Here is a 12,263-nt window from a genome sequence, read left to right on the forward strand (position 1 = left end):
ATTGTGTTCAGTTTTGGGCACCACATTTTAAGAAGTTTATAGACAAGCTAGAATGAGTCCAGAGGAGGGCAATGAAGATGGTGAAGGGTCTGGAGACCAAGTCCTATGAGGAAAGATTGAAGGAGCTGGGCATTTTTAGCCTGGAGAGGAGACGGTTGAGAGGTGATATGATCACCATCTTCAAGTACTTGAAGGGCTGTCATCTAGAGGATGGTGTGGAATTATTTTCTGTGGCCCCGGAAGGTAGGACCAGAACCATTGGGTTGAAATTAAATCAAAAAGATTTTCCGACTCAACATCAGGAAGAACTTCCTGACCGTTAGAGCGATTCCTCAGTGGAACAGGCTTCCTCGGGAGGTGGTGGGCTCTCCTTCCTTGGAGGTTTTTAAGCAGAGGCTAGATGGCCATCTGACAGCGATGAAGTTCCCGTGAATTTAGGGGGAGGGATTTGTGAGTTTCCTGCATTGTGCAGGGGGTTGGACTAGATGACCCTAGAGGTCCCTTCCATCTCTTATGATTCTAAGACCAACAAACCTTTATTCAGAATGTAAGCTTTCATGTGCATGCACACCTCTTCAGACGAGGAATGAAGTGTGCATGCACACAAAAGCTTCCATTCTGAATAAAAGTTTGTTGGTCTTAAAGGTGCTACTTGGCTCCTGCATTGTTCTACTGTCTGCTTCAGACCAACATGGCTGCCCACCTGGATCTATAAGCATTAAATGGGATGCTTTTACAGATGGTGTCAGGTTTCTGATAACCATAAAATGTACGAATTACTCAAACAACTGTGTTTACAAATACATTTTATGTGAACAGTAATCTTATTTAAAATACTTTTACCTTGTACAGAGAAGGGGACCCAAAACAACTTATTGCTTAATGTTAAGAGTCATATCAACAAATAACATTAAAAGCAAATACCATCAGTCAAAGCAAAGCCCTATCAGTCAAAGCAAAAGTTATGCTTTGCATAACTGTTCACACAGCTGAAGGAAACAGGGTTTTGCTTTGACTGATGATATTTGCTTTTAATGTTATGCTTTGCATAACTGTTCCTAAAAACCAAGAGAACAGACACCTTCCTTATCTGTTTAGAGATGCTGTGACGTAGTATAGGTGCTGCCGCAGAACAAACAGCCATTTTGCCAGGGTAGACAACAAGGAACGCCTTCCTCCTGGAGCTTACAGTAGGCCCTGTACAAAGAGCCTTGTAAGCTCCAGGAGGATTGGCTACATCAATGGTGTGTGGCCTAATATGCAAAGGAGTCCTTGCTATGAAAAAAAGGTCATTGCATCATTTCACATCAAGAAAGGATGAATAAGTGGAGCCATAAAAATAAGGAGACCAAATAGGAAGTGGCTGGTCTAGGTTTCCAGAGTTTGAAATCCTTGTGATAAGGATTTGAAGTGATAGCCATGTGTTTATACATCTCCCCTTGTCCTGGAGGTCCATGCATTGAGTTGGAACCTGGAGAAGCACCCTATAGTTTGGTGCTATTACATAACAGACTTCACTAGCTGAGTTGCAATTACTGCAGTTGGGTTTGGGTTTGGGGGAGAGAGGAACCCAGAAACAGCTGGTAAAGTGAAAAGCTTTACCTCCTGTTTTTTTTTATGAATTATTAAAATGGGACTGTCTTTCCTCGTGGCTGCTTGCTGAATGAAAATTGGATGCTGCTGAATGAAAACTGGATCAGTGTAAGGGTTTCTTTAAAACGAGTATTTCATTTTCAGAGAGGCACGAATTCATGAGCAATTGCGTAGTGGGTGTAAATACCTTCCCAAAGGATTGTGACCCACCTTAATGACAGTTTGTACAAGTGATGCTGCTGTCACTTTCCCCCATGTTTTTTTGCAGAACATGTTTACAGGACAGGTGTCTAGAGACATTTATATTTTTGCGAGCAACAGACTTGAGGGGATTGAGCTGGGTTCTACTGAAAAGGGGTAAGAAACTTGCGGGAGGTTACCGAATACTGTAATAGAAACATCAGGTGTGATATTATGCTTTTTTCTACCTATGCAGTGACACCCTCTCTCTTACCATATTTGGCAGGTTTACAAGGCCAGAACATTTAGGAAGCAGTGCCAAAATCAAATGTAGTGGTTGCCATAGCTACCAGGAATCTACCAAACAACTCACTATGAAGAAATTACCCATTGTGGCCTGTTTTCATCTCAAAGTAAGTCACCAAGTCAATGTTACTTTGAGAAGGCAAAGGGGAACCCATGAGGACGTTTGTGGTGGCGGGGAGTCTCATCTGGCGTTTTTAAGGTCACAGCTTTCCCAATGCCTGTCCCCTCATGCAGCCCCCAAGGCACAGAGAAATAGGCTTTTTGAACTGAAGCAGCATTTGTGTATCTGCAGGATGGCAAAAGGGATCTTTTGCTGCAGCTCTTGTAGCTTTCCCTTGTCATAGAGGCTCAAGGCAGATTGCAAAATATGTAAAACAATTCAGTAAAGCAGCTTACTAGATAAAACAGTGCAATGGCCTAGGACTGAAGAACTGGAATATTTGAAAAATATGTAATTTTTTGCTAATGGCTGCAGGCAGAGGCAGCTTTAAAAGGTGATTAGATCAATTAATGGAGGACAAGTCTATCACTGGCGACTGGCCATGGTGACTGAGGGGAACCTCGAACGTTCAGAGGCACTTAGCCTCTGCATCCCAGTGCCAGGAGGCAGGATCAGGGGAAAGTCTCAGCCTCTGTGCCATGCTGTTGGCCCTCCAGAGGAACTGGTTGGCCGCTGTGCGAAACAGGATGCTGGACTATATAGACCCCTGGTCTGATCCAGCAGGGCACTTCTTATGTTCTTATCAGGGAGAGGCCATAGCCTCTATGCCCTGTTGTTGGCCCTCCAGAGGAACTGGTAGGCCATTGTGTGAAACAGGATGTTGGACCACTGGTCAGATCTACCAGGGCTCTTACTGTGTTCTTATGGAAAACAATGCAAGCAAAAAAGAAAGGGGGGGAAATCTGCTTAAGGCAACAAACTGCCTAAGATTTGACGTCCAATACTGAAGAGAGGGTTACAGCAGTAACCCATGAATTTCAGTAAAAAGATGTGGGGCAGGAACGATATGTTTTTTAAAAATCCAATTGCAATAAACTACTATCCTCCATAGAAGTGATGTTCAGAGCTGATCCATTATACTATAGTTCTGATCCCTTAATAATATTGTGCCCCTGAACATTTCTGTTTTGCACATTCTTTGAACTACAGACGGGAAAGGGGAGAGAGGCTTCCTGATGGCTTCAGGCAGGCTGTTCCACAAGGTGGGAGCCACCACATCACAAAAATGCAGTATTTTATGCATCAAGACAGCTTTCTAATAATAATAATAATAATAAGTTTTATTTATACCCCGCCCTCCCCACCGGGGCAGGCTCAGGGCGGCTTGCAATCTGTCATGATATAGTATCATGATATGACAATACAGGTAAAATCAATTCACAATATAAATACAAATACAGATACAAATATAAATTAATGTTAAAAAGCTAAAAACTATATGGTGGTGGAACAGTCTCTATTTATACAGGCAGCGTAATATTCAGTCTGGTCACGTCTTGAAGGCTTCTTGGAAGAGGACGGTTTTGCAGGCCCTGCGGAACTGGTTGAGGTCCCGCAGGGCCCGCACCTCCTCCGGTAGCTGATTCCACCATTGGGGCGCTTTTATGGAGAAGGCCAGCTCCCTAGTTGTTTTAAGTTTGGCCTCCTTAGGCCAAATACAAGTGATCTAGTATTGCTACATTACAGCATTAATAACCATTTATAGTTTAATAAATATCAGATTCATTATGAAGGGGCAAATGGTCTGACAGTGTTAATAGTTATGGGCAAAAATGCAAAAAAGGGATCCATAGGGTTTTGTCTCTTTCCCTTTTTTTGGCAGCCAGATCTGTTGCCAGGGTGATGTCGTAAACCAAGAGATAATTAACTGTGAGTGTAAATAGGACAGGAGTTCTGAGAAATGGAAATACGTGCCCTCTCTTTAAGGAGCACACCGTTCAGCTTTTTTTCTTTCTTCTTTTTGTTTGCTTGCTTTTCACTCCGTTTCAAGCTAAGAGGATGACGATGACGGTTGCCACACTCCCCGTTGTCTCAGAAATTAATCTTTCCCCATCTCTTTTCCTTTCGGTTTTTTCCTTTATCAGGATGTGGCATTTCTTTGTGGAGTACAGATTATCCTCTTGTCTGTTTTGTGCTTTTTGCCTTAACTGACGCAGATGGGGTGGGGGGAAACCTTATAATAAACCGTCATGAATACAATGGGCAGAGTGTTAGATTTGTCCCCTGGTGCCCTGGATTTAGAGGCAAAACTCTGCCAAACACTAGAGGCAGGGCTCAGTTCTTCAGACACATATTGATGTTCCTAATAGAAGAAGGTGTGAATGGAAGAGCTGGTGGCTGTTTTGGAGAGACATATCAGGAGGGCAACACTCTCTTGATGACTTCTTGGGGTATCTAGAATGAAATAGACATTAGCTCCACACCAAGCATTGCTCATCTCTGGCTTGTTGGGAAAAAAATGAAATACAGTTTGAGTCATAGTGGGGTTTTTTGCTCTATTTTGATATCATTAGGATGATAACTTGTTTGATGACTGAGCTTCTAAGATACAAATCTGAGGGTGTTTTTTTTTTAAATAACCTCATTAGCTGCCTTGAGTGTGATAGAAAGGTGGGATCTAAGTAAATGTAGTATAGTTCTGTCCTACTAATCTAATGACTCCGTTGTGAATCCTTCAACAGAGACCTTTGCATTTTTGTATGCCCCACTGTTACCATTCCCCCCAGAGAGTGCTTTTCACACCCATTCAGATTAACTCAGTTCAGATGATCCTGAAAACCAAGGTCTGGCAGCTCAGAAACAAGCCATGGGTTTGCATCTCCCCCTCTCCTGCTTCCCTGTCAGTTTCCTGCTGAGAACTAGCCGCAGTTTGTCATGGCATCCAAGGCAAAGAAACTGCAGTTTGCTCTTTCGCTCTGAACCAAAACCAGAAATTTCAAGCCATGGCTTGGGAAGCAAGCACTAACCCCAAACATCACAGCAAATTATTATTGATGATGCACAGGAAAACAAAAGATGATGAAGCTTGCTGACCATCTGCAACAAGCCATGTCTGTGTGAAGCATTCTGACTCCGAGCCTGCCTAATTTTTTTCAGTAACATACGGTGCAATCTTACACAATGTTACTCCTGGCAAAGGCAATTCATTTTAGTGGGTGTAGGTTGGACTAGTTTGGGTAGGGATTACACTATGAGTTTCATTGTTTGTGGAGTTTAATGTCCTTTCATCCCACCTGAGTCAACCAATGAGATGTGTGTGCATGGGCGTGTGCAGCAAGGAAATCATAAAATTTCCCTCTGAAAGCCACTTGCTGTCTCTTCTTCAGCGGTTTGAACACTCAGCCAAACTGAGGCGAAAGATCACTACGTACGTCTCCTTTCCACTGGAGCTGGACATGACACCTTTCATGGCCTCCAGGTACGTGCAACAGGGCCTCTGTTCTCCAAAAAAAAACCCCAGTCTGGTCCTGGGCAGGCTTTCAGCTGCATTTGGAGAAGAGGGCAAATAAATACATTGCCGAATTGAGCTTTCTGGATGGAAACCAGTTTCAAAATTATCTGGCAGCTGGTTTTGTTTCTGTGAAAGTGTTTATTTTTTCTTCTTTACAGTGGTTAAACTAAACCGATTTCAGGGCTTTGGTTAAGCAAAAGTATTCCCACAGCAAGACTAGGAGACTAGAGCTGCCCTGCTCTCAAGATGCAGCTTTCATTTGGGCAGTTTAAACACATATGAATGGCTGAAATGGGCACTTTGGGAACTCCTGGTTTATGTTAATGCTAATGAACCAAGATACGCTTGGAAGGCTTTGTTTGCTGAGAGAAGGAATAGCAAACAAACATACCTCATCAGAGAGCTGTCCATATGGTCTGGACCTCTTGTGGAGACGCTCTTTTTATGTAGGAGAATTAGCTGACTGTAGCAAGCATAAAAAATAATCTTGCTTTCATAAAAGCTCAGGCTCACAAATAGACATGTCAAAATATACTTGTGCTAGGCCATAGGAAGTGAAAGTCTGAAACCCCTTTGGTCACAGCTAACGCCTACAGTGGCAGCAAAATGAATTTTTGAGTAGCGATACCACTGAGCACTTTCAAAGCAATAGTCATTTCCTCCCAAAGCAGATTGACGCCTTGTGACTTAAAATGATCCATTTATGGGTATTTAAGAATAAGTTCATACCACTGTTCAGGTCTCCCCTCCTCTTTGGAAGATGACGTTTTCAGTAGCAAGTTACGTATTAATTTTTTTAAGCTTTCAAATATTGTCTGGATAATCGCTTTCAGCAACCTGTGAGTGAGCCGGTTTGCCGTGCTCAAAAATGTAAAATATTCCAACGAGTGAGAGAAAGAGGGGCCTAACGGTATAAAGAAGGATAATGCAATTAAAGTCTTCCTTTCAAGGAAGTGTTGGATTAATTTTCTCTTCCTTTCAGTTTTGAGATTTACGTAAAAGGGCTTTTAGTTGTAAACGGTTAACAAAATATGTCATGGACAGTCTTAACTCGAGTGGCATCCCTGGACCATGATTCCTTAACACAGAACCAAATATAGGATAATAGTGTGATCAGTAGGGGACAGGACATCTGGAGCCAATACATTGTCAGTCGTCCTTCAATCCTGGTTTGCTGCTCTTGCCCATCACAACAGGATAATTTTGAACAAATATAAACCAGACAAAATGTGATTTACAGCATATATTATTTCCAACCAGTAGGGGGAAAGTCCTGCATGACGTGGGAGCAGCAGAGGGGAGGGCCTTTTGAACTGTATTTATGTCCTTCAGCATCTGATCATTTTTCAGATTTCGGTACTCAGAAGAGATGTGAAGCTAGGAAAAGAAGGGGTTCTAATGTTTTCCACAGAGGAATGGCAAACATGTCTTATAAAATATTTCTCTTCTAAAACGAACAGTTACAAGTTGGCACTTTGGTTAGACAGTGTCCCTGTCCTAAAAGTGCTTGATAATTGTGTTCATCATAAAACCCAAGCAGTTATTGCCATTGTTCAGAAATTTGGCACAGAGAATTAACCTCAGTAGTGGTTTACTCTGGCCTCCTTGCAGAAAGGGTAACAAGTTACAGAAATTGAAAGTATTTGCATTGAGCTAGTAGGCATTGAAGCTTGCAGTCCATTTTCCCTGCACCCATCATATAATTTTTAAATGCCTCCTTTGTCTCAGAATTTTGGAAACCAGGAGATTTCAAAGTTACCACTGTGGTTGCATGCTGAAGCTATCTGGGCATGCACAGCTGCTAAAGGAAGCTTTGCTTCTAGATGCCATCTGGGGCATCTTGAGGGCCAGGGAGGCAGCCGCAGCTGCTGAAATGCAAATCTGTGTGCATGTACTCCAGGAGAGGATTTTTTTGCCTTGGCTAATTCCACATGAGACCTTTAATCCTGGTTCAGCTCTGTCCACAAACTGATTTTCTACACTAGAATCATAGAATCATAAACTCATAGAGTTGGTTTGTATGATTCCATGATTCAAGTGTAGAATGTCAGTTTGGGGATAGGACTGAACCAGGATTAAAGTTTGTTTTGTTCATCATGCAGTGATAACAGAAAAAGTGACTTATGTATGTCATGCAGTAGGGACAAAGAAAAACTGGATTCTTGAATGGGGGAGGGTGAAACTTGGGGTGTGCCTGGGTTGTGAGTTTTGGGGGGAGAGAATCAACTATTCAGAGTTACACTGCATCTGAATGTGGAGATTTCACTTTCCTGTCATGGATTATTTAATCATCTTCCTGTTGTAAAATAAAAGGATGTAGATTTTTTTTTAAAAAAAACCTTTTAGTGTAAGAGAAGAGTTAAGGCACTGACCAATTCACAATACTCAGAAAGCCATTAAAATTGTACGTTAGAATCATAGAGTTGGAAGGGGCCTCTAGTCCAACCCCCTGCACAATGCAGGAAACTCATAAACACCTCCCCCTAAATTCACAGGATCTTCATTGCTGTCAGATGGCCATCTAGCCTCTATTTAAAAGCCTCCAAGGAAGGAGAGCCCACCACCTCCCGAGGAAGCCTGTTCCACTGAGGAATCGCTCTAACGGTCAGGAAGTTCTTCCTAATGTTGAGCCGGAAACTTTTTAAAATTTAATTTCAACCCATTGGTTCTGGTCCTTCCTTCTGGGGCCACAGAAAACAATTCCACACCATCCTCTATATGACAGCCCTTCAAGTACTTGAAGATGGTGATCATATCACCTCTCAGCCGCCTCCTCTCCAGGCTAAACATCCCCAACTCCTTCAGCCTTTCCTCATAGGACTTGGTCTCCAGACCCCTCACCATCTTCATCGCCCTCCTCTGGACCTGTTCCAGCTTGCCTATATCCTTCTTAAAGTGTGGTGCCCAAAATTGAAAACAATACTCCAGATGAGGTCTTAGCAGAGCAAAGTGATACCATCACATCACGTGATCTGGACACCATACTTCTGTTGATACAGCCCAAAATTGCATTTGCTTTTTTAGCCACCGCATCACACTGTTGACTCATATTCAGTGTATGGTCCACTAAGATCCCTAGATCCTTTTTGCACACACTACTGCTAAGACAAGTCTCCCCCATCCTATAACCATGCATTGGATTTTTCCTACCTAAATGCAGAACTTTACATTTATCCCTGTTAAAATTCATTTTATTGGTTTTAGCCCAGTTTTCCAGCCTGTCAAGGTCATCCTGTTTCTGTCTTCTTCTGTGTTTGCAACCCCTCCCAAATTAGTATCATCAGCAAATTTAATAAGCATTCCCTCTATTCCTTTATCCAAATCATTGATAAAGATGTTGAACAAAAAAGGTCCCAGGACTGATCCTTGAAGCACTCCACTTGACACTCCTCTCCAAGAGGATGAGGAACCATTCACAAGCACTCTTTGGGTGCTATCTGTCAACCAGTTACAGATCCACCTAACGGTAACAGGATCCAAACCACATTTTACCAACTTGTGAACAAGGATAGTATGGTGGAACCTTATCAAAAGCCTTACTGAAATCAAGATAAACGATATCTATAGCATTCCCCCAATCCAGCAAGGTAGTCACTTTCTCAAAAAAGGAGATTAGGTTATTCTGACATGACTTGTTCTTGAGAAACCTATGCTGGCTCTTAGTAATCACATCCATTCTTTCTAAATGTTTCAGGACCGACTGTTTGATGATTTGTTCTAAAACTTTCCAGTTTTCAAAAGTTTTATTAGTTTCAGGGGGGAAAAGGGGATAGGAAGTAGGGGAGATAAAAAGCACAATACATTCTGACCTTATTTTGCATAGAAATACCGTAAAAGAATACAAGGTTAATTCTACAATATTTTCTTTACATAAATTGTCCCATATTATTTTGTCTAAACTGTACATAATCCATTTTAAAATTGTATAATATAAGTCTTTTGTTTTAATCTAATAATTTTGACAATTCCAGTAAAGGTAGATTTTATAGTATAAAATACAGGAAGATAGAGAAAAAAATCAGATTACACCAAAGAATCTTAAGAGTATTGAATGTCCAACCAGACATAAAATATCATCCAATGTTTTCTTGCTTCTTCTTTAGATTTCCCACCCAGTCCATTTTCGTGGGAATTTCCTGAGATTTCCATCTCTGCTGTCTCTAAAACTTTCCCAGGTATAGACGTCAAGCTGATGGGTCGGTAGCTACCCGGATCCTCTTTTTTCACCTTCTTGAAGATGGGGACAACATTCGCCCGCCTCCAATCTTCCGGCTCTCCTGTTCTCCAAGAATTCTCAAAAATAATAGCCAGAGGCTCAGAAATTACATCTGCAAGCTGTTTTAGAACCCTTGGATGCAATTCATCTGGCTCTGAGGACTTAGTTTCTTTTAAAGAAACTAGGTGTTTATGTACTACCCCTGTGCTGATCCTAGGTTGGAACTTCATACCCTGCTTATGTGTTCTGTTTTTGCCATGTTGAGCACTGTTTCCCTCAGAAGTGAAGACTGAGGAAAAGTAGGAATTGAGCAGTTCCGCCCTCTCTTCATTACCTGTTACAATTTCACTTTCTTGCCCTCGCATTGGGCCTACCATGTCCTTACTCTTTTTCTTACTCTGAACATAAGAAAAGAACCCTCTTTTGCTGTTTTTAGCATCTTTGGCCAGCCTAAGCTCATACTGAGCTTTAGCTTTCCTAACCTTTTCTCTACAAGCACTGGTGATTTGTTTATATTCATCCTTGGTTATAAGGCCCTCCTTCCAATTCCTAAAGGAGTCTTTATTATTTCTCAAGTCTTTAGAGAGCTGTTTATGGAGCCACTTTGGCTTCTTTAGGCTTTTCCCATTTTTTCTTCTCATAGGAATTGTTTGTGATTGCGCTTTCAGTATTTCGCTTTTAAGCAACTCCCACCCCTCCTGAACCCCCTTCCTCCTAAATATTTCTGACCATGGGATTTTACGCAGCATAGTTCTAAGTTTATCAAAGTTTGCCTTTCTGAAGTCCAACCTATAAGTCTCACTATGTATAACTTTTCCCTTCTCTAAGACTGTAAATTCCAAAACCACATGGTCACTACTGCCCAGGATGTCCGCTATTTCCACTTCTTCAATCAGTTCTTCCTTGTTGGTGAAATCAGATCCAAGATAGCAGATCCCCTTGTTTGCTTCTTCACTTTCTGGAAAAGGAAGTTGTCAGCAAGACAAGTCAGGAATCTTTTTAACTTTTCATTTTTAGCAGAGTTGGACTTCGAACAGATGTCTGGGTAATTGAAATCTCCCATGATCACTATATCCTTTCTCTTGGAGAACTTTGCAATCTGCCATAGAAGTATCTCATCCAAATCCTCTGCCTGACTTGGTGGTCTATAGCAGACCCCCACAGTAATATCACTGTTGTTTCTTACTCCTTTTATTTTTACCCAGAAACTCTCAACTGAGCTGCCATGCTCCGATTCACATATTCCCTCACAAGTATATACCTCCTTCACATATACTGCTATGCCTCCGCCCTTTCTCATTTGCCTGTCCCTTTTAAATAAGTTGTATCCCTGAATCCTAATATTCCAGTTGTGAGTGTCATCCCACCTTATTTCAGTAAGGCCTATTATGTCATAGTCTCCTTCCTTTATTAGGACTTCCAGTTCCTCTTGTTTGTTTTCCATACTCTGTGCATAAGTGTAGAGACATCGGAATCCACGTTTTATGCATTCCGAGGGTTTGGTTTCTGTACAGGCCTGCAAGTTAACATTACCTAGCGTATGTGCCACTCTCTGCAAATCTTTAATGTTCTTATTCCCAGTTTCTGGCATCATACGAGGCTTTGAATTATTGTCTCACTCCCCCATACAATTTAGTTTAAAGCCCTCCTTATTAGGTTAGCAAGGCTGTTATCAAACACCTTTTTCCCTACCACCGTAAGGTGCAAACCATCTCCTGATAGAAGACCACCATCTTGAAAGCATAAGCCATGGTCCAGAAATCCAAATCTTTCCTGACGACACCATCGACATAGCCAGTCATTTATTTGAATTATTCTTCTTTCTCGTCCTAAGCCACGGCCTTCAACAGGAAGCACTGACAAGAACACAACCTGAACGCCCAGCTCCTTCACCTTCTGATCCAGAGCCACATAGTCTTTTCTAATACGTTCAGGGCTATGATGGGCGGTATCATTCGTTCCCACGTGGATCAGCAAGAAAGGATAGTAATCCGTGGGCTTGATAAGTCTTCCAGTCCTTTCTGTCACATGCTGGATGTGTGGACCTGGCAGACAGCAGACCTCTCAGGATGACAAGTCTGGTCGGCACACTTTGGGCTCCACCCCTCTGAGCAAGGAGTCTCCAATCACCACGACGTTCCTCTTCCTATATTGGGGAGCAGAAGCTCCATACTTCTTATCCACAGGATCCTGAGAAACTTTGTTCAAGCTTCATGGAGGTTGGGGAAGTAGGCCTTGTTCCAGTGGTTCAAAATCAGTTACAGTGGGGAAATCCTGGAACCTATTGCTGAGCAGCAGGGGCTCAGAACATCTCCTGATTTTCTTTCTCCTTCGGGTTACATTTTTCTCCTTCGGGCTACTGCTGAGATTCCATTTCCTCTCCCTCATCTTGTCCTTTCAAGAGCGTTTTGTCAAGAAAATCCTCACCTTCCTTTATACACTGCAGTGTGGACAATTGTGCTTTCAGTCCCTGTATCTTCTCCTCCAGCAGGGCCACTAACTTACACTTGCTGCAA

At 42.1% G+C, this 12,263-nt stretch overlaps 1 protein-coding gene and 1 long non-coding RNA gene across 4 annotated transcripts in view; one reads left to right on the forward strand and one right to left on the reverse strand.

The window, feature by feature from the left end:
• USP22 (ubiquitin specific peptidase 22) overlaps positions 1-12,263 on the forward strand; it is a 172,515-nt gene that overhangs the window by 154,327 nt on the left and 5,925 nt on the right. For all 3 annotated transcript variants that reach the window (XM_060260527.1, XM_060260528.1, XM_060260529.1), the window contains 2 exons: positions 2,060-2,186; positions 5,407-5,498. In XM_060260527.1, the coding sequence (XP_060116510.1) occupies positions 2,060-2,186; positions 5,407-5,498 (219 nt within the window). The remainder of the gene's footprint in view (positions 1-2,059; positions 2,187-5,406; positions 5,499-12,263) is intronic.
• LOC132588186 (uncharacterized) overlaps positions 1-12,263 on the reverse strand; it is a 268,607-nt gene that overhangs the window by 11,027 nt on the left and 245,317 nt on the right. The window lies entirely within an intron of this gene.

The sequence above is a fragment of the Heteronotia binoei genome, chromosome 20 (assembly GCF_032191835.1).
Source record: "Heteronotia binoei isolate CCM8104 ecotype False Entrance Well chromosome 20, APGP_CSIRO_Hbin_v1, whole genome shotgun sequence".
Classification (NCBI taxonomy): Eukaryota; Metazoa; Chordata; class Lepidosauria; order Squamata; family Gekkonidae; genus Heteronotia; species Heteronotia binoei.